Below are 20,876 nucleotides of genomic sequence, written 5' to 3' on the forward strand. Positions count from 1 at the left end.
ATATATTTAACACCATTATAAATGCTGGAGGCAAAGCGGGATTTGGGGTGGAGGCTGATAGCTCACAACCCCCTACGTAATAACCTCGCAACCCCCTGAGGCAGGGGAGGGCCACATCGGAGTTGTGAAACTGTATGGAGGGCCGGGTAGGGAAGGCTGTGCCTCCCCAAACAGCCTGGGCTCCACCCCCTATCCATCCCCTCCCACTTACCGCCGCTGACTACTCCCCTCAGAACCTCCAACCCATCCAACCCCCCCTGCTCCTTGTCCCCTGACTGCCCCGACCCCTCTCCACACCCCTGCCCTGACAGGCCCTCCAGGACTCCCACGCCTATCCAACCACTCCCTGTCCCCTGACCGCCCCCCCCCAGAACCTCCGCCCCATCCAACCGCCCCCTGCTCCCTGTCCCCTGACTGCCCCCCAAAACTCCCTGCCCCTTATGCAACCCCCCGCTCCCTGCCCCCTTACCATGCCACTCAGAGCAGCAGGAGCTTGCAGCCCTGACGCCTGACCGGAGCCAGCCACACCACTGCGCTGCTCAGCAGGAGTGGCGGGCCAGAGCGCTCGTGGCGCAGCGAGGTGAGGCTGCGGGGGAGGGGGGGACAGCAGGGGAGGGGCCAGGGGCTAGCCTCCCTGGCCAGAAGCTTAAGGGCCGGGCAGGACGATCCCGAGGGCTGGATGTGGCCCACGGGCTGTAGTTTGCCCACCTCTGCCCTGAAGGGTCCCAACCCCCACTTTGAGAACCCCTGCCATAGCACCTGTTATATTACAACAAATATAATCAGTACCTATCTAGCTCTGTGAATCTGCATTCAGAATACAGGAGTCAATTTTGTTTGTCCCACAAATGGATATCTGTGAGCCCCACAAGTGAGTCTGTCCCTTGCCTGCATAGGGTCAGGTGCAACTCAGTGTGTGTGACTATTTGTGAATCAGAAGCCCATCTGGTCCTTTTAAAATGCATTCTTTCCCCTGCTTCAAATAATCAAAATGAGAGCTCTTTAGGTAGGAATTAAGTACATGAGACAACAAAGAAGAGAAGTCCAACCACACCAACTCTAAGATTTATAGCTCAAACTTTATTTCAAGGCATCTCAGTGACTAGACTTCAAAGCTTTCACAAAAATCAGATAGTACATTATGATAGAGTAGGGGTGTCAACCTCATTCTATAGCGAGAACCTAATCAGGATCTGTGGGCCTGGTCTACAAAATTAGCACCATTTCAAACCCACAAATCCACAATGGCTTCCCAGTGATGACAGTAGGATTTTTGCACAAAGAATAAGAGTAGAACATGATCTATAGATAACAACATAACACTGGGTCTGATCCTGCAGCATTCCTCGCATACTCCAAAACTCCCACTGAAGTCAACGGTGCATGCAAGAAGTGCAGTATCAGGCCATTAAGTTATTAAAGTTAATTGCTCTATTTGGTTACTCAGCAAAAAAAAAAAAAAAATGGTGTGGGTCTAAGTTACTATTACCACAGTTTCTCCTTTGGTTCAGTTTTTCCTCTTTCTGTTTGTCTTTTGCCCATAATTATTTGTATGTCTCCTCCATACTTGTTTTCTCCTTTTCTCTTTCCTTTTTATTCCTATTTCTCCCTTTGTGTTCTCTGCCTTCTTATTTGCATTTTTCTGCACTTGGCCCCATATTTGGGCTCTTCTAACCCCAGCTCCCATTCTTAGTCTCCCCCCAGCAGCAGAAGTACTTACACATGGAAGGGAGGCAGTGGAAAATGAAGTTCTTTCATTATAAACACTTCTTACAAAGGACACTGTTTCAAGCTCTTTAGAGACAGAGTCTCACCAAAACTGACTAGGATCCCATGATCAAGCCTGTAGTCCTTTCCAGCAGCAAAGAGGTAGATGCAGAAGTGCTTTACACATAGACTAAAAAGGGAAACTTTTATCAGCAAATCCTAGTCAGTTTCCTTTTGCTGACAGCCCTTTGTGCAGTGCTGGAGTGCTGTTTTGGCTGTTGCTGACAGCAAACCAAATAGCAGTGCAGTTTTAAATGGATGTGTACACCAGTCAGTACGACTGGGCCATAGGAGGCCTGAAGGATGGAATTTTGACACCAATGCTATAGCGTTACATTAAATGCAGTTCTTAAAAAAAAAAGAGATGCAAATCAGAATTTCAATGCAACTAAGTGAAACAAAATTGATCCAAAAACTGTACGCTTCAAGAGCTAGATAGATTTCTTTTTAAAAAGCAGAAATATAAGTTAACATGGCAAAAAAAAACCCATATCAAATCAAGAGAACAGTTTTGTGCCTGCTATTTATTCAGCTCTTGGTTCCATGGTGATAGGGCCATTTGTGCGTGAAAAATCTTGCTGGTCTTCCTCATCCAAACCCAAAATGTCTGGAATATCATCAGATTCTGAAGACAAGTCTGTGATAGTGAAATCTGGCACCTGCAGAAGAAGAAATCCAAATAAATGTGAAGGTTTAAAAAAAAAAAAAAAAAAAAAAGAGCTGAACACTCAGGACTCCAACTGAAGTCAACCAGGGCTGCAGGTGTTCAGTACCTCAAAAATCAGGCCCACAGTACTAAACAAATCAAACAAACATTCTCAGTCTTATTTTAGATAGAGTGACAGAAACATCTTAAGCAATATAAATTAGTGTATTAATAGATACATTCTTATAATAAAGGTGGAACCGAACTGCACTCAACACAGAACATTTCATAAATATTTTGGGGTGGTATGTTAAGAAGGTTTCCTAATAAGACTGGTCTCTTGCAAAGACTTAGTGTATATTATATCTCGCATCAATTTAGAGGTGTTATATATCTTTGCTATATCACCTTTATCTTCAGTCCACTTCAAAACTTCAGAGGGGAATGAGGGACTGAGAAAAAATTAATGGAGAGCCTGGTTATTCACAGAACAGATACAGCACAGGTGATATCAACATAAGCTCTTCTACGCTGCACTCAATTGAGGCAGTAGCCTCAATCTTGTTCTGAAGAAATCATATGGGGAAGTGATGTAATGAGCTGTAGCTCACGAAAGCTTATGCTCAAATAAATTTGTTAGTCTCTAAAAGGTGCCACAAGTACTCCTTTTCTTTTTGCAAATACAGACTAACACGGCTGCTACTCTGAAACCTGTCATTAATCCCACTGACTCCAAATGGCAGCAAGAATGAGGCTCCGTCCCCCTAGTGGCAGAAATTACTCTGCACCCTGCTGCCTAAAACATCCACATAGTAAGAAAGACTCCACCTAGTAGCTTAAAATAACTCAAAAAGAAAAGGAGTACTTGTGGCACCTCAGAGACTAACCAATTTATTTGAGCATGAGCTTTTGTGCGCTACAGCTCACTTCATCGGATGCATACTGTGGAAACTGCAGAAGACATTATATACACAGAGACCATGAAACAATACCTCCTCCCACCCCACTCTCCTGCTGGTAATAGCTTATCTAAAGTGATCATCAAGTTGGGCCATTTCCAGCACAAATCCAGGTTTTCTCACCCTCCCCCCCCCCCCCCCCACAAACTCACTCTCCTGCTGGTAATAGCCCATTCGAAGTGACCACTCTCTTCACAATGTGTATGATAATCAAGGTGGGCCATTTCCTGCACAAATCCAGGTTCTCTCACCCCCTCACCCCCCTCCAAAAACCACACACACAAACTCACTCTCCTGCTGGTAATAGCCTATCCAAAGTGACCACTCTCCTTACAACGTGCATGAAAATCAAGGTGGGCCATTTCCAGCACAAATCCAGGTTTTCTCACACCCCCCCCCCCCACACACAAACTCACTCTTGGTCTCTAAGGTGCCACAAGTACTCCTTTTCTTTTTGCGAATACAGACTAACACGGCTGTTACTCTGAAACCTAAATAACTCAGTATACTTTCAGGATCTGTACATAGCACTCCTTGCCACACTAGTAACTAACTAGGAAGTCTAAAACAATGTAACCAAGATATCAAGAGCCACATTTGGAGGTGAATGGTAAATTAGGCTATGTCTACACTGTACTTTTGTCAGTAAATTTTTTTGTCGATCAGGGGTTTGAAAAAACCACACCCCGACCGACAAAAGTTTTCCTGACGAAAAGTGCCAGTGTGGACAGCACTTTGTCTGTGGGAGACACTCTCTCACCCAAAGCTATTACCCCTCATTGGAAGTGGTTTTATTTTGTTGGTAGAAGAGCTCTCTCCTGACGACAAAGAGGGGCTACCCGGAATACCTTACAGTGGCACAGCTGTAGCAGTACAACTGTGCTGCGGTAAGGAGTGCAGTGTACACATAGCCTTAGACTTACAATAAACTTCTGCAGAACTACTTCTACCCCCTGTACTCATATTTAAGGGAGTCTACATTGGAGTCGGTCATTTACACCTTCTCCAGCCACCTTGTCAAGTTACTTGTACTTAAACTCCTTTAGATGTTAGAAGAATGGACGCAAGTAGCTCTAAGAGACTCTAAATTAGGCCCTATTAACATTAGCGATTCCAGCTGCAAACCTGTATAAATGCACTATGTCAGCCTACAACAGGATTTGCATCAGATTTATCTTTATTTTGAATCTGCTAAGTTGCACCAGTGGAGCACATATTTAAAAATTTATGAAAACCCGCATGTAGATCAATGCAAAAGCCCCTACCACAGATAAGCCTTTAATGTAAGAGTCTCTAACTTCTACATCACCTCTGTATTTGCCCTTATAGTTTCATATTTGATGGGGAATGGGAGAACATGTAACCCTCATTTTTCTTGTGATCATGACCAAAAAAAAGCCAAGTAAAAACTTCTCTTGCACCCATTCCCCCTCCATCTACACTAGTTACATTGTCTATTAAGTTACTTTAGTCCATAAAAAGTTAAACTACACTCCAGTATATGTGCATTTAGCCACTGTCTTATCAGAATTTAATTTGTATTTTGTAACTTTAGTAAGAAAAATATGGGGAGCTATTAAGAGACTTTTGAAACAGAACTACATACAATCAGCATAGAAAAGCAGTTCCTTACTTTAGTTTTAGCACATGGATTCAGCCTTTATTTGCATGCATCTAAGACTGAAAACTTCAAAAAACAAGTTTCAATCTTAATGTACAAAAATAATAAATTCAGAATGTTAAATATTGATATCCAGAGTATTCACGCTACTGCCCAATTGTTAAAATACTGCACTGCCTGAGTGTAACACTTTACTGAGAAAGCAATCAGCAAAATTCATTGATAATTGCAGGTTAGAATATTGGTCCTCAATTTTGTGGATGAGACTTTTGCAATTTTTTCCAGCTCATATAGAAAAAAAAAAGTTTTGTAAGCAGCATTCAATCAATGCATTAGGGAGCGTAAGTGTCCTGATATAATCAGTAATAATATTACAAAGAGCACCAACATATGTTTTATTAAGATAGAGACAGCTTCATCTTTCCTCTGGATCAAGATAGCTTGGAACACATTCTACTCTCAGCTAGTTCTGTGCAACTCCAATAGAGCAGACTGTTACTGATGGAAACAACGCTCTTTGTTCTGAAGAGCGCTGTGTAAAGTAACAACAGATATTTTGTAAGATTATGCAAGTACAGATTCTGGCACTTAACTTCCTCAGGTTAAGTATTCACATTTGGGGTAGAAAAGCATTGCAGCATACAAGTGTTTTCTAGAACTTTAAATGGTTATTCTAAACCAAAAACTGAAATAGGAAAAGTAACTAGTATCTAAAAGCAGGTGTAGAGTCAGTCAGGCTCATCTTTATGTCAAAGATCTTACATTACAACTAAGCGAGGCATAACTTTACAAATTGTTACTGTTCTAACCCTTTGTTTTAGAGGTCAGTGCACTTGTTTATAAGTCAGTATATTTAAAACTTTCGTAGCTTACAAATGATTGTCATGGTGTAGGAAAGGAGGCAAAGTGGACCACAGAAATCAATAGCTGAGATGTATGGTGGTTTGGCTTTTTGTTTTCCCCTACCAACATCTAGAAGATTATTGGATTGTTTGAGATGGGCTAAAACACTATTTAGTATGAGAAAAATCTAAGTGTCACTGAAATCACACCATTCCAGCAAGTCATTATGCAATGTATCACACCCACTGCCTTAAAAAAAAAAAGTTTAAATCTCATGTTTATTCTCAGGCTGATGGTAGAGTGGAGAGTTTTTATAAAGTGTAGCTGAGCTGTTCATTATGCAAGCATGGTGAGAAAGGTTTAAAGAGTCAGACATTCATGTGAACAGCTTCTGCCCTTACAAAGGCTTTAAGGGCTGCACCAATTCTCCCCAGGTGGGCATTTGTGAGGCTTTTAGCCTATAGCTTCAAACTAGACCCATAGGAAATGCGATACAATGTTATTTACTTCAGAATGATTTGGCAGGCAAATATGGATACAGTCAAACCCAAGAACAGCCTACAGATGCACCTACACTAGGTGTTGTAATTTAGCACTGGAGCTAGCAAACAGGAGCTTAGGCACAGCTGACTTCTTAGTACATGGAGCAGGAGCTGCTTTGGGAACATTCTTATACCCATGACTGCTGTGTCACAAGGAAAGAGCTGAATCAGTTAACTGATCACAACTAATGGGCATTCATGAATCACACTGCTCCCCTTCACCTTCTTGGAAAAAGGTCAGTGCAGAAAGTCACCCAAATGCTTTTGCTCAGTTTTATGGATCAGGAGACTGAGACTGGTGGGTCCCTGGGAGTGGACATCTTGAGCAGCCCTGGTCAGCCAAACAGCTGACATTTGGAAATTCAATCCTGAATCTCTCAGCCTACCTGAGAGTAGCAGTAGAGGGAAGACTAAGACTGCGTCTGTGCTCAGACTGGGAGAACTGACAGCATCATGCTTTCACAGGCACCCATTTGTATGGAGTCTAGCACAGAGGTAGTCTATTTTTGTCAAAGTCCAAATGTATTGAAGGTATAGTCAGGGTCCAGACTACAGAAAAACTTTTCATACTGCAACAATAATGATAAGTAAATACAATTTTGCAGTTTGTTGAACAGTGTCTGGTGGTGTGGATTTGGCCCATCATTTAAATGACAACCCCTAGTCTAGCACTACAACCCATTTATCCTTGCTGCTGTAGCAGCAAGTGCTTTAACTAAGAACCCTCTTCAAACAACTCAGTTCAACTGATCATGAAACTCCACTGTGTGACCTGTGCATTTAAAAAAAAAAAAAAAAAGTATTTTAAAAAGGTGTTCTTAAACTGTCCATTTACCATGGAGAAAGTTTAGGGCCAATTCAGAGATCTAAGTAGCTGCAGATTTTCTACACCTTCTTCCAAGTCTCTTCAGCAAGTAACTTACACAGATAGACTTGCTCATTCATGGTGTGCTACACTTCCTTATACATCCTCTGAATTCACCTCAATCTAAGTTGTGTGTAATTTATTGCCAAAAGGCCCAGAACAGGGTCCAAGACAAGGCACTACGACTCCTACTTTAATTTACATCCTCCTGTTAGGCTTTTCCTCCTCCACCTTTTTGGTCCCTCAATATGTAAGTTATACTAGCTTGGGAGTGCCTTAGATTGAATTAGGACTTTGTCCTCCACTGATAATTATGAGGGAGAATGCAGGATGTTGTCTGAGCTACCAACAAATTGTTCCAGTATCCACAGTCCTACTTAGATTTGTAAAACAAAAACACCCCCGCCCCCTAAAGATTAGAGATTTCAGAAGGTAAAATACGGGTTAAAGGGAACAGCAGAAAAATCTCTCACCCACCCACACTTAGTTGTGCCAATATGGAGAGCTCACAGGCTGAAGAGGTTAGCCCAAGCTTGACCTAGGGTAGAACAATTAACTAGTGTCCATTAGTACTGGATCCGAAGTTATTTTTTTTAAATTACACTTCTCTCCAGAGCATACAATATGCAGCACATGTAGTAAGCTAATTAAATAGTGTGATTAAGTTTTAAATCGTTGTAGTTTCAAACGCATGTTTGTTTTTAATCACAGCCATCTATTTTCAGTTCTGATTTTTCCCCCAATGAAGAGTATTTGGTAGTCCTCCTACAGCTAAATGCAGTAGGTATTAGAGGTCACATGCATGAATGCCCATACTTCAAGCAGGACAAACAGCTGTCCAGGCCATCCTGCACAGACCACCTCCTTTAACATTACTGAGCAGCCATTTCTGCAGTTCAAGTTCTCTCTAAAGGCAGACAATACACACAGACAAGCTGGAATAAAGCTAAGAGGGAGTGAAAGGGTGGATGGGGATTCAGAGGTAGGAAACAAATGCAGCAGCAACATCTGACCCATCTCTATATGTGTAATAAATCTGATGTGGGTTAGTAACCAGTAGTTTATATCTACTTTTTTTGCATTTCAAGCCTGCCTTCTCCTGGACCCAATTCAATAAGGAAGTGCTAAAATGCTTGTTTTTACACCATTCAAATGAGACAGACTTTGGCTGCTGAAGCATTTATTACTGAACATACAGAATGAATTACAAAAAAAAGTGAAAAGGCACTACAAAGACACGTGAAACTAGGCACCCTGGTACAAACATGTGTTCATATTCCATACTGCAGATTTAATTCTCAGTACTGGTTTTAGTTGACTTATTGTGTAGTTAACTAAAAAGGATTTTTTTAGAAAGATTTGAAAAAAATAAGGGCAATGAAAACTCATGGCATTTAAATAACTCTGGCTGAACAAGTTAGAGTCCTTACTTGAAAGCAAAGTGGCAGATTCACAAAAGCATAATGCCTTAATATGAGCTGTCCAATGAAGTGATTAAGACACTTGTACAGTCTGAGCCATCATAACCAAGTGCACAATCTGTGAAAGCAAATCAGTGGAAGTTTGAAGTTCTCGCTGAGCTGCAGGGCTTTTAAATGGAGCACCAAACGAGATCATACTACTTCTCTATTTTTCCTGCACAGATCACCTGACTAGTCAAAGTATTTGGTTGCAATGAGTTCCATTTAAGGTCATGATATTGGACACTTCAGCTGTCAGTCAAGAAGCTTCTTAACCAGTAAGAAGGTGAACCACTGCTGTAAGCTCCTGAAGTGTCAAGCCTCAAGGCACTTAGTGCTTGTCATTATTTCCAGAGGCACTTAGACAGGACAGCAAAATAAATTTTCTAATGAAAGAGTTCCTCTTAGGTTAGAAAGGACACATTCAGATCTTTAGGCCTCCACCATCCCTTCATTGTGGATATGTTTCCCCCTAGCTGTCAGGTGACAGCTACAGTAGTTAAGTCACCTTGATAGCTCAGACTGCAGAGTGTGTGCGCTATGCAATTTAATCTGTGCTGTGTTCAGGCTGTTTGTTGTCCTGGCTGGCAATTTTCTCCCCTTCACCCTTGTGCTCAGCATGCTGAGACCCAGCCAGTTGTGGGTAAAAGGGACCTACCAGCCAATTGAGTGGTGTGTTGTTAACAAGATAATCCATCACATCATCCAGAGACTCCTTCATTTTCTTTAGCTGTCCTTTGCTAGTGGTGAGATTATCATCTGATACTTCGTGGAAAGATGAAGCAGAATGGAAGTTCCTATAGACGTCTCCTGCCATTGCCCCAACATGATGGACTTGGTCCTGAATGTTCTGCGGCAACCCCTGTATGCTTGACACCAGGGTGAGGCAAGTGGTCTGAAGCCGCTGAGTCAGGCTCCGTGCAATAGCTAGTGTGCGTGACTCAATGTGCTGGAAACAAAGCATAATAGCATTTTAGAGTTAAGCACTTCATTGACCAGAGAGTTGGTTGCTGCAGCAACCCTACCAGTGCTGAAAGCTCATCTCCCCTTCATTCCATGGTGTGGAGAATTGAAGCTGTGGCAGATGAGCAGGGCCTTCATTTCATAGCCCTGGTCTACACCGGGGGGGGGGGGGGGGGGTCAACCTAAGATACACATAAAATAGCGTAGCTGAAGTCGGCATCTCTTAGGTTGACTTACTGGCCATGAGGATGGTGGCAAGTGGACCACTGACACTCCATCGACTCCACTTCTGCCTCTTACAAGCTGGAGTTCTGGAGTCAACAGGGAGCATGTTCGGGGATCAATTTAACGTGTCTAGACAAGATGCGATAAATTGATCCCCAATAGATCGATCACTACCCGCCTATCTGGCGGTTAGTGATGACCTGCCCTTAGAAAGAAACTATTAAGCTGTTGGCTTGAAGGAGTTTACTAGGGTCCTTGCTTTTGAAAGCAAGTCCGACAGATCCAAGATACATGAACCCTTGAAGGCTGCAAGTCTCTGAAGTGCACTACATGTCACGTACAGAAACTGTCTGGCTGTTTGTCTCACTAAAACCAAGTGAATTGAGCTTGTACTACAGTACAGTTAGCTGAAACAGAGTTAATGCTTCCAGCTTAAAGTTTCAAGCACTTAATTGATTAGCTGAATTTAAAATACTCTCATATTGCATTTGTGCAGTTATCAGGACTGGTTGCCAAGAGGCTTGGGAGGAAAGGGAATAATCTAGCAGGGTGGGGAGAAGAAAGAGGATTGGAAAATTGCATTGTCAGTCCCACCCAAGTTGTTCTAGTTTATCTTTGGAAAATCAGATGAGAAGATGTCCAGGACAAATGAGTGCCTGACTAGGTGTGGGAGAGAAAGTCATCAATAGCTTGTCCCCTAGCATCCGATGAAGTGAGCTGTAGCTCACGAAAGCTTATGCTCAAATAAGTTGGTTAGTCTAAGGTGCCACAAGTACTCCTTTTCTTTTTGAGTATACAGACTAATACGGCTGTTACTCTGAAACAAGTATGCTGAAGCTTGACTGCTAAAATTATAGCAGCATTTGGAGAATGTAGAAGATGGCACCCAGTTACTACATTAGGCCATTACTGCAATGTTGTTCAGGGTTCTTCTAGGAAAGATCTGCATCTAGTTAAACTAAAAATTTGTTGTTGAAATTAACTCAGTAGGTGTGGCCATTAGCTTGCATCACTAATTATGCCTGGCGCCAACTACTACTTAAGCTGGCCACCATATAGCTGAATTTAATTTTGCAGAGCAATTATGGAGGGAGCGGGGCCCTGCAGTGGAGAGTCACCATTCAGGTTCTTCATGCTTGTGGTGCATCTTAGCAGCATAGGAGGTTTCATGAATAATTTTGAAAACACAAGGACCAAAAGTTACTTGAATGTATATACTTTGCAATATGTAAATTATACTCTTGGTACATTTATTTACTTACCTCAGCGATGTGAGATTCATCACCACCATCATTTTGGCCTGTGTTTTTCTTCCATTCTACCCAGGACTGATATAGCATTTCCTGGGCATCATGAAGTTTCTGGTTGGCACTATTCATGTTCTTTCTGGTGTACTCAATCTAGAAAACAACCAATGAGGTAGTGAAGCAAGGATCCCAAACACAGTTTAGGGTGATTATAAATGTTCTCTAGCCTGCCCACTTTTTGCAAAAACTCATTTCAAGAGACAGTTTTGTTGGTGAAAGGACATTAAGAGTGGGGGGTGGGGGGAGAGGGGAGAGAAAGAGAAGGAGGGGGCAGGAGAAAAAAAAAATCTGCCTTCTCTTGTTTTCTAGTAGTATCATGTACAGGTCTTAGAGTAGGATTCTTTAAGTCTTGCTATGATACTAATGGAATGGAGTAGGATTCTTGAATAGAGCTGCAAGACATTCACTTCAGGGTCTAAACTGGTATTAAGTACATTTTCTATTAGTCTTGCAAAAAAGAGATGCAATTTTATTTTGAGAGTTGTGACTGAATCAGTTTTAGTGTAAGATGAGAACTTCAAAGACAATAGATGTGTTCTGTACCATTAAAAACCTTTGATTTAAATAGTGAAACAATTTTGGTTAAGTTATCCATGTTTCTTTGGGAAACCAGCTCTAAGACAAAAGACTACCAAGAGTTTATTTACACCCCAAATCAGAATTCTTAACTTACCAAACTGACAGTGTAGTTGAGGTGTGAAATGGTCTCTTGGCTTTTGTGCTTAGCATCTCTAATCCTGATTAAGGCCTGTTGGTAGGCACGGGTGCGGACCTTTGAGGACAAGGATCCAAGTCTAATGTAGTAGCTTGGCTTTTGAATTCCAACTTCAAATCCTTCAACCTTTGTAACTTCTTTTGCTAGAGAGAGAAAAAAGGTTATTTTAGTCAGACTTAAAGAATTAGGTTAGCAGTCCAACCTCTGAAGGATTACACAGCAGTCCAACATATATCTGGATAGGGCAAACAAAAAACCCTACCCCTTCATTCTGAATAAGCCACTTTCCTTCATATGCCTTCCCTGCTGACAAGAAGGCATCATGGTTGGCATGGTGAAGGGCCATGTCTGAAACTAGTGTCAATACAGTGCCACTCCATTCAACTAGTAGGGCTGTCAAGTGACACCACTTCTCTCCCCCACTCCCAATCCCCATCCCCAGTTGGGGTCTCATCTCAATTAGTCTTACCTAGCTCCTCTTCAGTAAGTGGAAGATAATGGTCTACAAGAGTCTCCGACCTGCTGAGTGCACTATCCACCCCACTGCTCACCATCTGCACCACACGGCTTCCCAGTACAGTGTTAATGCTGCCATTGACAACTGACTTAGTCATTTCCACACTGTCATGCACAGCTTCTTTAGTCTTGTCCATGACTCCAGTAATTGTGTGGGCAACAGTATCCCTGGCACCAGTCACAGTGATCGTTACAGCCTCTCTTGCACCAACAACTACATCCTTGGCATTGGCAACCACCTGCAAGGAAGAGAGGCAGACTCCTCATTTAATAGTGGGGAGGTATTTAAGTTCTGGATTTACACACACCCACACTTTCCAAAAGTAGAGACAACTAATGTTTAGTATAACTAGTTTCAGGATTCTTTAAGAAGCATTCACTACAGTGATAGAAATCTGGCTGTCATAGCAAGCCGAAAGCTACAGCTACTCAATCAGCATTAGAGGAGGCATTTCTACCACAAAGTGAATTTGTAATTTACACTGATGCAAGCCTAGAAAGATAGGAAAAAATAAAAGTTTTGGGTGTCTAACCTGCAACTCTTTAGAGGGACCAAGTATTAATGCCCTAGTTCTGATCAAGAGAGTCTTTTGGGTTAGGAAGATTTGTTCTTCCTACAGTGGATTTTACACTACCAGGTCATAATTAGGCTATTTATACTAAATAGTCATAGATGTTTGAGTCTCTCTCCATATCTAGCCAGCCTTCCAGGTAGTACTGAAGCATCACTACTGAAAGTAACCCAAGTATCACAATAGACAGGAACCCAGCTATGTAGGAGACTACTTGATGACGACAGGTTCCCTAATCCCCCAAACCAAACACCTATAAACCCCTGCAAAGAAGCTTCCAACTACCCTAAGGAAGAACAGTAGCAATATGAAGGGAGGGCCAGGAGATGAGCTTTATTATTAGTTAGAAGACCTTGAAAGACTTCAGGCTAGAAGGCAGCAGTGTTAAGAGTCTTACAAGAAAAATTTTTAGAAAGACTTTGCAATGAAAATTTGAAAACTGTGAGCTCAGTCACAAGCAGTATTCTTCCATTGTACTTGCAATGGAGGAAAGCAGACCTTCCTACTTTGCAGTATGCTGAGCCACTGGGAAGTAGGTTAGATTAGGGTCTTGGAGCAGTGACTGTCTTCCTGTGTGTTGGACAGCACTGAGCACAATGGGGTCCTCATCCTAAATGGGACCCTTGGGCACTACAGCAATATATAGATAAGTTATAACTTCACTACTTAGTTTTCCTTTCCACCCAAATGGATAGTGAAAGCTACAAAACTTTCATTTCGTAGTTCCAGTTAGCTCATTTTTGAGTTATAAAAACATTTTCTATGAAGTGATTAAGTCATTTTAATGTAAGTTTAATTACATATAAGCCATTTCTAGAGGCTTAGCTATCTGAAGTATTGCAAAAACATTAACCCTTATATTGCTCTGGCAAACCAGGAAAGTATTATCCCTATTTAAATGTGGGGAGAGGGAAACACATTGAGGGTCTGAATCACAATAGTGCCAGACAGCCATTGACTTCAGTTGGAGTTCTGGATACTCACACCTGGCGGTGGGAGGAAGAGAAGGCCATAGGGTGTCTGGGACAAACCCAGGGTTAGAACAAAAGTTCCAAATATTCAACATTTGCTCTGCTCCTAGCCTTGCTACATCAGTAATTACTGAATCTCTCTGGTTATCCCACTTAGGGATTTAAATGCAGTAATTGAATCTACCTTGTCAGTTGGCTGATATAGGATAGGCAGCCTCTCTTCAATTTTGTCCAGTCCTATGCATGCATAGCTGTTGGCAACTGCAACTAGAGAAGAAGTTTCAAGAATGATTAAGTTGCCCTTGTGATGTTAAAATAAAAACCCACAAAGCTAAAGGTTAACATTTGTTGAAACAGGAAGCCCAATCCAAACAACTAACATTTTGGTTAGTTTCTTCCTTAAAAGAAAGGAGAAAAAATGTTTATGCAGCTTAATTCTACAACAGCTTTCAAGCACTTTGAAAGTGCAAAAGCAAACAATTGACATATCTTTCAAGGAAGTGACCTTGAGAACAGACTGATGAAATGTCTGGCCATTTGCCAATTCATAAGAACAGGCTCTGAGCTAAACCCAGAGCAAGCAGCCATGAAACAGTTGCCAAATTTGTAACTGCAAGTTATACTCAGAAGTAGGTGAAAGGAAAGTATGATGCAGAGCTCAAAACTGTGTGAAGGGTTAGGACAGAAGTTGATTGCTTGAGTAAGAAGCCTCTTGATCAAGCAATCATCTCAGAAATCAATGTTAGTTAGGAATAAGTAATTAGAGGTTCACTCTTAGGAGATCTAGAGCTCACTTAACTTCAGACTTTGTGCAATAAGCCATGAGCAACTGTAATTAAATGAGCTCTTATAAACAAAGCAAGGTAACAGTTTTCCTGCTGTCACGGACTTGTTACAAGTAGGTTTAACCTCACATAGTGCCCCCAGATTCTTTTCTACACCCTCCCCTACTCCCCCACCCCCAAAGCCTATATATTTATATAGGAACTCAACGGAATAATTGAGCATAAATGCACAGAAAAGTAGTCATGCCTTACTTTGTGGCTCCAGCTTCTGGATGATAGGCATAGCACTTGTCATGGCCACTGCAGTGATGGTCTTCACTCCTTTCTCAGCTATCTCACAGACTGATTTCAGATAGGGATGGTTATCTTTTGTGTTGACATAAGCAGAGGACACCATGTCATAGGTGGAACTCACCAAGGGAAGGTTGACAACCCTGGCTACCACATTCTGTGTAAACAGAGAGAGAAGGTTAAACTCACATCCTTCTTGGCTACATAACAAAGACTGACTAATCATCAACTCATACATACCTGTTGAGAGTCAGCTGCTACTAATGCCATTTTTTTAGGTCTTGAATCTTGTAGATCCTACAAGAACAAGATAATCCAAATTAAAAATTCATTAAGTCCCCAGTAGCCATACCACCATTCCACTTTAATGATCTACGCTGGAGTTCCTTCCCTTCTGGAGAAGAAAGCAGTTATTCTTAAGAAAGGCACCCAAAAAGTCTTTTGAATACTTGAGAGTGTACCATCCCCTTCATGAGAAGGCTCTAGACCGTGTGGGCTGTAATGAATTAGAGCTTATACTGTAATTATTTACATAGCTAAAGCTTAGTTTCTCTGCTACATTCACTAGTTCAGGTAATAGGAATTCAGGTTCTAGATACAAAACTAAACAGGATGGTCAACTAAATAGTTTGAGATGTTTGTAACACAAGTTTTTCACTGATTACTTCATTGACAGCACTATGTTTCTAATCTAGGTTACCCCTGTTTGGATGCATCTTCCACATAGCAATAGAAATACTGAAGAGCTAAAAATTGTGATTGTAGGTGGGAGGACCCAGGGTAAAATGGGTTTTGCACCTACTTTTAACTAATATTTCAAAATGGACTAGATTTTAAGGTGGTCAATGCAGAGGAGAATCTTGGGAAAAAAGTTAGAATTGATGTATCTAAGAATCCCAAATCCTGCAGACACTTGCACATTTGTCACTTTACTAGTTACTAGTGTATTGTTGTGTATATAGTGTAAGTTACTAGTGTATTGTTGTTAGTGAGATTAAGGTAAATGTGTTTTTGCAGGATCAGATTCTAGTGGACATATTGCTGTACAAGAGGTAGTGTCATTGCACCTCCTACAAAGGTTTAAAATGTAGCAGCATGAACAAATCCATAGAGTGGTGTTGTCTTTATAGCTTTCAGAGTAACAGCCGTGTTAGTCTGTATTCGCAAAAAGAAAAGGAGGACTTGTGGCACCTTAGAGACTAACCAATTTATTTGAGCATGAGCTTTCGTGAGCTACAGCTCACTTTTGTAGCTCACGAAAGCTCATGCTCAAATAAATTGGTTAGTCTCTAAGGTGCCACAAGTCCTCCTTTTCTTTATAGCTGGCATCTGTATTGGATTCCTTCCCCACCTGCACCGAAATGGCAGAGGGTTTTGGCCTGTTGCTCCTAAGACACAGACTGTAGATCATTTAGGACTGGGCTATCTGTGCCAAGGTCACTTATCCCATATACAGGGCAGGATTTCCCCACTGCAGAGAAAACCCTGAATTAGTACTGGCAGGGTAAATGTTTATTGCCAAATCACATTGGGTTGGAAGAGAAGCAGCTGTCACACGAAGACTCATCCATCCTGATTCTCCACAGATGGACTTCTGTAGGGCCAGGGAGATAGTATGGCAGTCCTCCCACATAACTCCCCTAAATCTGCCAGGTTTTCATCCCTTTCTCTGGGATGATAGAGGGAGTAGATAATTCAGTTAGGACTGGATATACTAGTACTCCTGAACGATCCATCATGGTGTACTTCCATAGTGTCGAGAGACATGACAGAAGACACAAGAACAAGTGCTCTTTATTTGTTAGAGTCAAACATGACTGTGCCTTTTTAAGGGTCTGTTTGTTCTCACAAGACCCGTGTACCTCAGGACATTAGGACGCCACCATATAGTCCATAAAAGAACTATAAAAAAAAACCACACACACACCACACTCTGTGTGGATTGGTTTGTCAGGAGCTCCTGACAAACAGTTCCATGTTTAACGTGCACCAGTGTTCGTACAGTAGTTAACATTAGAGTTCCTGTCAGATCAATGGTCCATCTAGCCCAGTATCCTGCCTTCTGACAGTGGCCACAGCAGGAAGACTCACAGGGAATGATCATGCACAGCTGCCTTTTGTAACACCCATGTAGTAATAAGATCAGCCACCATTTGTATGCAGAACCAATGTGGCATGCAGCTGATTATTATTAAGGACTACAAATAGACAGGTGCAAAAAAACACCCCACATACACACAAACTTAGTATAAAGAGTGTTAAAGCTTACAGGATAGATTCCACATCAGACGACAATAAAATACTGTAGTCATGTAAAATGTTATTAAGTTCCTTTATAGACTATATCAGGGTGGATAAAAATAATTGATTAACAAAAAAAGTTAGATTTAAATCAGTTTTTTTTTTATAAAAATGCTTTGAGGAAAGCCATCTAAAGAGAATTTTTATTAAGATATATCTTTGAGCTATGTAGTCTCATCATGGAATAGGGATTGTAAATTCCAATTCTATAGGAGACAATATTCATGTAATATTTAAAGAAAAGTTTTGTAAATAAGTTCCAATAGTTCACGGGACTCAATCTTATGCAGCCCCAGGGACTTCTGTACAGATTATTAAGGTTAATCTTTCTATCTACCCAATGGGTCTCAGGGCTCAGTCTAGAAGATACTGTTGGAGATGCTTAGTTTCGCAGTTTTCAAACTGTGGATTTGTGTCTCCAGAGAGAAATAAATGCTTGTTAACAGCAAAAATGTTAAATATACAGAAATGAGAAAACAGATCTCAACCCTATTGTCCCTCTCCAAATTTGTGTACACAGAGTCAATCCCTTACCTCTCTAAAAGGTGCAAAGTTTCAAAAAGTTCAATGAATAGAAAATTGAGGGCAGAATAGATCTGGACAAGGAGAAGTCTGGAGGTAAATGTGAGAAGGGAGGGACAGGCAGCAGAAACAAGAGTGAAACTGTTGGAGCAGCATATTCGAGAAGTCTTGAGGTCTGAGTGGAGCCTTCATTGATTTGCGATCTACCATACCGTTCTCTCACTAGAAGGGAAAAACCTACAATGGCAGCGGGCTGTAAAAAAAAAAAAAAAAAAAGACCCAGTGTGGGAATAAGAACCATTCAAGAAATAGGTCTGTTGATGTTTTAAAGAAAGTCACACCAGTGAACTGGTGGAAGTTACTTAATCACTTGGATTCAGAGACTGTTGCAGCGATAATCTCACTTTTAACAGCAGTAGCTTCTTCTGCTGGAGTAGAAAGAATATTTTCTTCCTTTGGACTAATTCATTCCAAATTGAGAAATTGTTTGGGACCTGAAAAAGCAGGAAAGCTTGTTTTTTGTTTCCAGATTATGAACAAACAGGAAAAGAAAAGTGAAGATATGACAGAGTTAGCTCCAGAAGTAAATATTTTAAGTTTTGCAGGTTGACGTGGCTAACTTTTTTTTAAAACATCAGGTTTGTTTTTTATTAACTAAAATAGTTAAATGAAATAGTCTAGTTTGTTTTTTTTAAAAAAAACAAAAACTAAATAGACTATTTCATTTAACTATTTTAGTTAATAAAAAACAAACCTGATGTTTTAAAAAAAACTTGAATGTTTAAATTCAAATGCTTGTTTTGTTAAAATATGTTTGCTATTGAAGAAAAAAATCCAGACTACATAATGTTGTTGTTTTAGTTAACTAAAACAATTTAAATGCCTATCTGGTGATATTCTCCTCCTAATACATCATGGCAAGAAAATCTTCCAAATATTAATATTAACCTGTTGAATTGGCAATAGTTCACCTCCCAATAAATTCATAAATATTTGCTTCAATTACCTTTGGTAAATGAAATAACCAAACAATGATTCCTTTTCTGATACAGCTGTAACACTAATCTGAAAAGTTTTCAAAATAAATCACTTTTAAAATGTAGTGTGTATTTCTAAAAATGAAACTTACATCTGAGTTGTGAGGAACATGTATTAAGGTAATTACAACAAAGAACACACTTTTGTAGAAGTCCATGATTAAATTGAGTCTTCCTGACTAGTGATTTAAATCAAATCCACCCTGGACTATCTATATACACAGAACACAACTGAAAAAACTCCACCACCTTTGGACTGCAAGGTACCGCAACACTGGGATGGGGTAGCAGCACCTAGCAAGGAGAAGAGCTATGCAAGTTTTAATATCTATGCAGACCAGACATGACCTTAGTTTTTAAAGGTCTTGTCCAAAAGACCCACACCACAGAGGGCATACTGAATTCCTCTCTCATGGAAAAAACTGAGTTTAGCCATTCCTGGCATGATTTTAACCTCTCATTCCAAGAGCTAATCCAATGCTTAAGCCATCTCCTGACCATAACTACTGCAGGTCCCAAAATATTTTAGAGTTCACTACAAGAATATAACCCCACAAGAACTCTACTGTATATTTTCAGCCACTTTTACAGTCCCTGCTAGTTAAAAGGGAATGTGGGTCTAACCAAAGGAAGCGCTTTTGCAAGATGTTTGTGTCAGACCCACATGTATGAAGACATACTTTAGAGACCGCTCAGACGGTTAGACAGGAAAATGAATAAGCAGACTGAGTCAGAAGTTTTGTTCCTACTTTCATAAAGAGGAACAGAAGCGAATGGCTTTCAACCATTCAAGCAAGGTGTCTAGAAACCCCCTTTCCACTCAATACACTGAGTGGACACAGGGATTGGTTCCTATCAGCTCGGTGTAAACTGCAGACAAACACCTGCCTATGGATGTCAACTGCAGCTTCTCAGTGACCCACTGGGCAGAAACTGGCCCAGCATCATGTGTGATAATAGCAGAGGGGCACCTGGTCACCTTCACAGGCTACTCCAACTGCAAGGACTGCAGTCAACGGAGCTCTCCTGCTAGGGCCACCTGAATGAAGGAGGCGACACACACACAACGTTAGGAGCGAAAATTTTCTATACCTCATTAAAGCAACACCAAAACCCCCTCTCTGCCCCCAGGGAGGCGGGCTTGAACAGCCTCGCAGGTGAGCGCAGGATGGAGGCGGAAAGGGGGAACCCCCCCAGATTAAGACAGCGGGACACCCCAGAAACGCAGCCCCTCCCCTGTCCCCCCACGCTTTGCCCTAGCCCCCTGCAACCCTGCCCCGGGGCTGTCCGCAGCTGGGCTGGCGGCACGGGAGGGCGAGAGCCATGGCAGCGCTAGGCTAGCTCCGGGCAGCAAGCGGGGCGAGCCCGGGGCTTTAACCCGGCTCCGCAGCCGCTTCAAATACGCCACCGCGGTCGGTGACGGGCGGCGGCCAAGGGCGGCTTCACTCACCCGGGCGCGGAGAGCGCTGCGGATCCGCCGCCAACGCCGGGCTTCCTGCGCCGAGAGACACCCCCCTGCGCTAGCGCCAAGCCGCCCTGGGACCCCCCTGGCTCGCTCGCGGCTCCGACCGACTCCCAGACGCTGCAGTGACCCAGGGCAGCCTGCCCCGGCTATTTATGTAGAGCGGCTGCCTCGGGCCCGCTTTCTCCTCTCGCGAGATGGCGGCGTGTCACGGCTGCGGCGGCCTCCGCCTCCTCTCACGTGACTAGCTGCCGCGGGGCGGTGTCCGGGGGCAGGGGGGCGCTGCTCTGTGCGCTGCTCCAGCCCGGGGAGCCAGCGCTGGGGCCGGCCTGCCCGTGGCGGGGGACGCCCCGCTGCTGCCGGGCTGCCTGGGGCGCTCGCTGATGCGGGGACCGCTGGGGAGAGAAGCCAGCGCCCCCTTGCGGTCGTGCCGTTGTGTGCTTTGCAGTGGGGCGCCGGCGGCAAGAGAAGAGGGAGGCAGGCCGTCGTGAAGTGCTCTCCGTACG

The 20,876-nt window shown here is 42.3% G+C and overlaps 1 protein-coding gene across 2 annotated transcripts; it reads right to left on the reverse strand.

Moving 5' to 3' along the window:
- Positions 1–1,645: 1,645 nt before the first annotated feature.
- On the reverse strand, positions 1,646–20,517 carry PLIN2 (perilipin 2). Of its 2 annotated transcripts, XM_074953450.1 has the most exons (9): positions 20,359–20,515; positions 15,289–15,345; positions 15,010–15,205; positions 14,157–14,239; positions 12,383–12,668; positions 11,872–12,056; positions 11,154–11,291; positions 9,362–9,652; positions 1,646–2,426 (listed from the first exon to the last, which is right to left on the reverse strand). In XM_074953450.1, exons 2-9 carry the CDS (start codon positions 15,316–15,318, stop codon positions 2,292–2,294), a joined length of 1,344 nt encoding a protein of 447 aa, XP_074809551.1. In that variant the 5' UTR covers positions 15,319–15,345; positions 20,359–20,515; the 3' UTR covers positions 1,646–2,291. The 2 variants fall into 2 exon arrangements, with proteins under 2 accessions (XP_074809551.1, XP_074809549.1); XM_074953448.1 differs by lacking the exon at positions 1,646–2,426 and having other exon boundaries at positions 8,473–9,652; positions 20,359–20,517.
- Positions 20,518–20,876: the final 359 nt, after the last annotated feature.

Source organism: Natator depressus, chromosome 5 (genome assembly GCF_965152275.1).
Source record: "Natator depressus isolate rNatDep1 chromosome 5, rNatDep2.hap1, whole genome shotgun sequence".
NCBI classification, from domain to species: Eukaryota; Metazoa; Chordata; order Testudines; family Cheloniidae; genus Natator; species Natator depressus.

Coding starts and splice junctions, on each gene's coding strand:
- PLIN2 (XM_074953450.1), bottom strand. CDS start 15,318: ATGGCATTAGTAGCAGCTGACTCTCAACAG. Junction 14,240..15,009: donor CCAGAAGCTGGAGCCACAAA/GTAAGGCATGAC, acceptor CTTCTTCTCTAG/TTGCAGTTGCCAACAGCTAT. Junction 12,669..14,156: donor TATATCAGCCAACTGACAAG/GTAGATTCAATT, acceptor TCTTCCTTGCAG/GTGGTTGCCAATGCCAAGGA.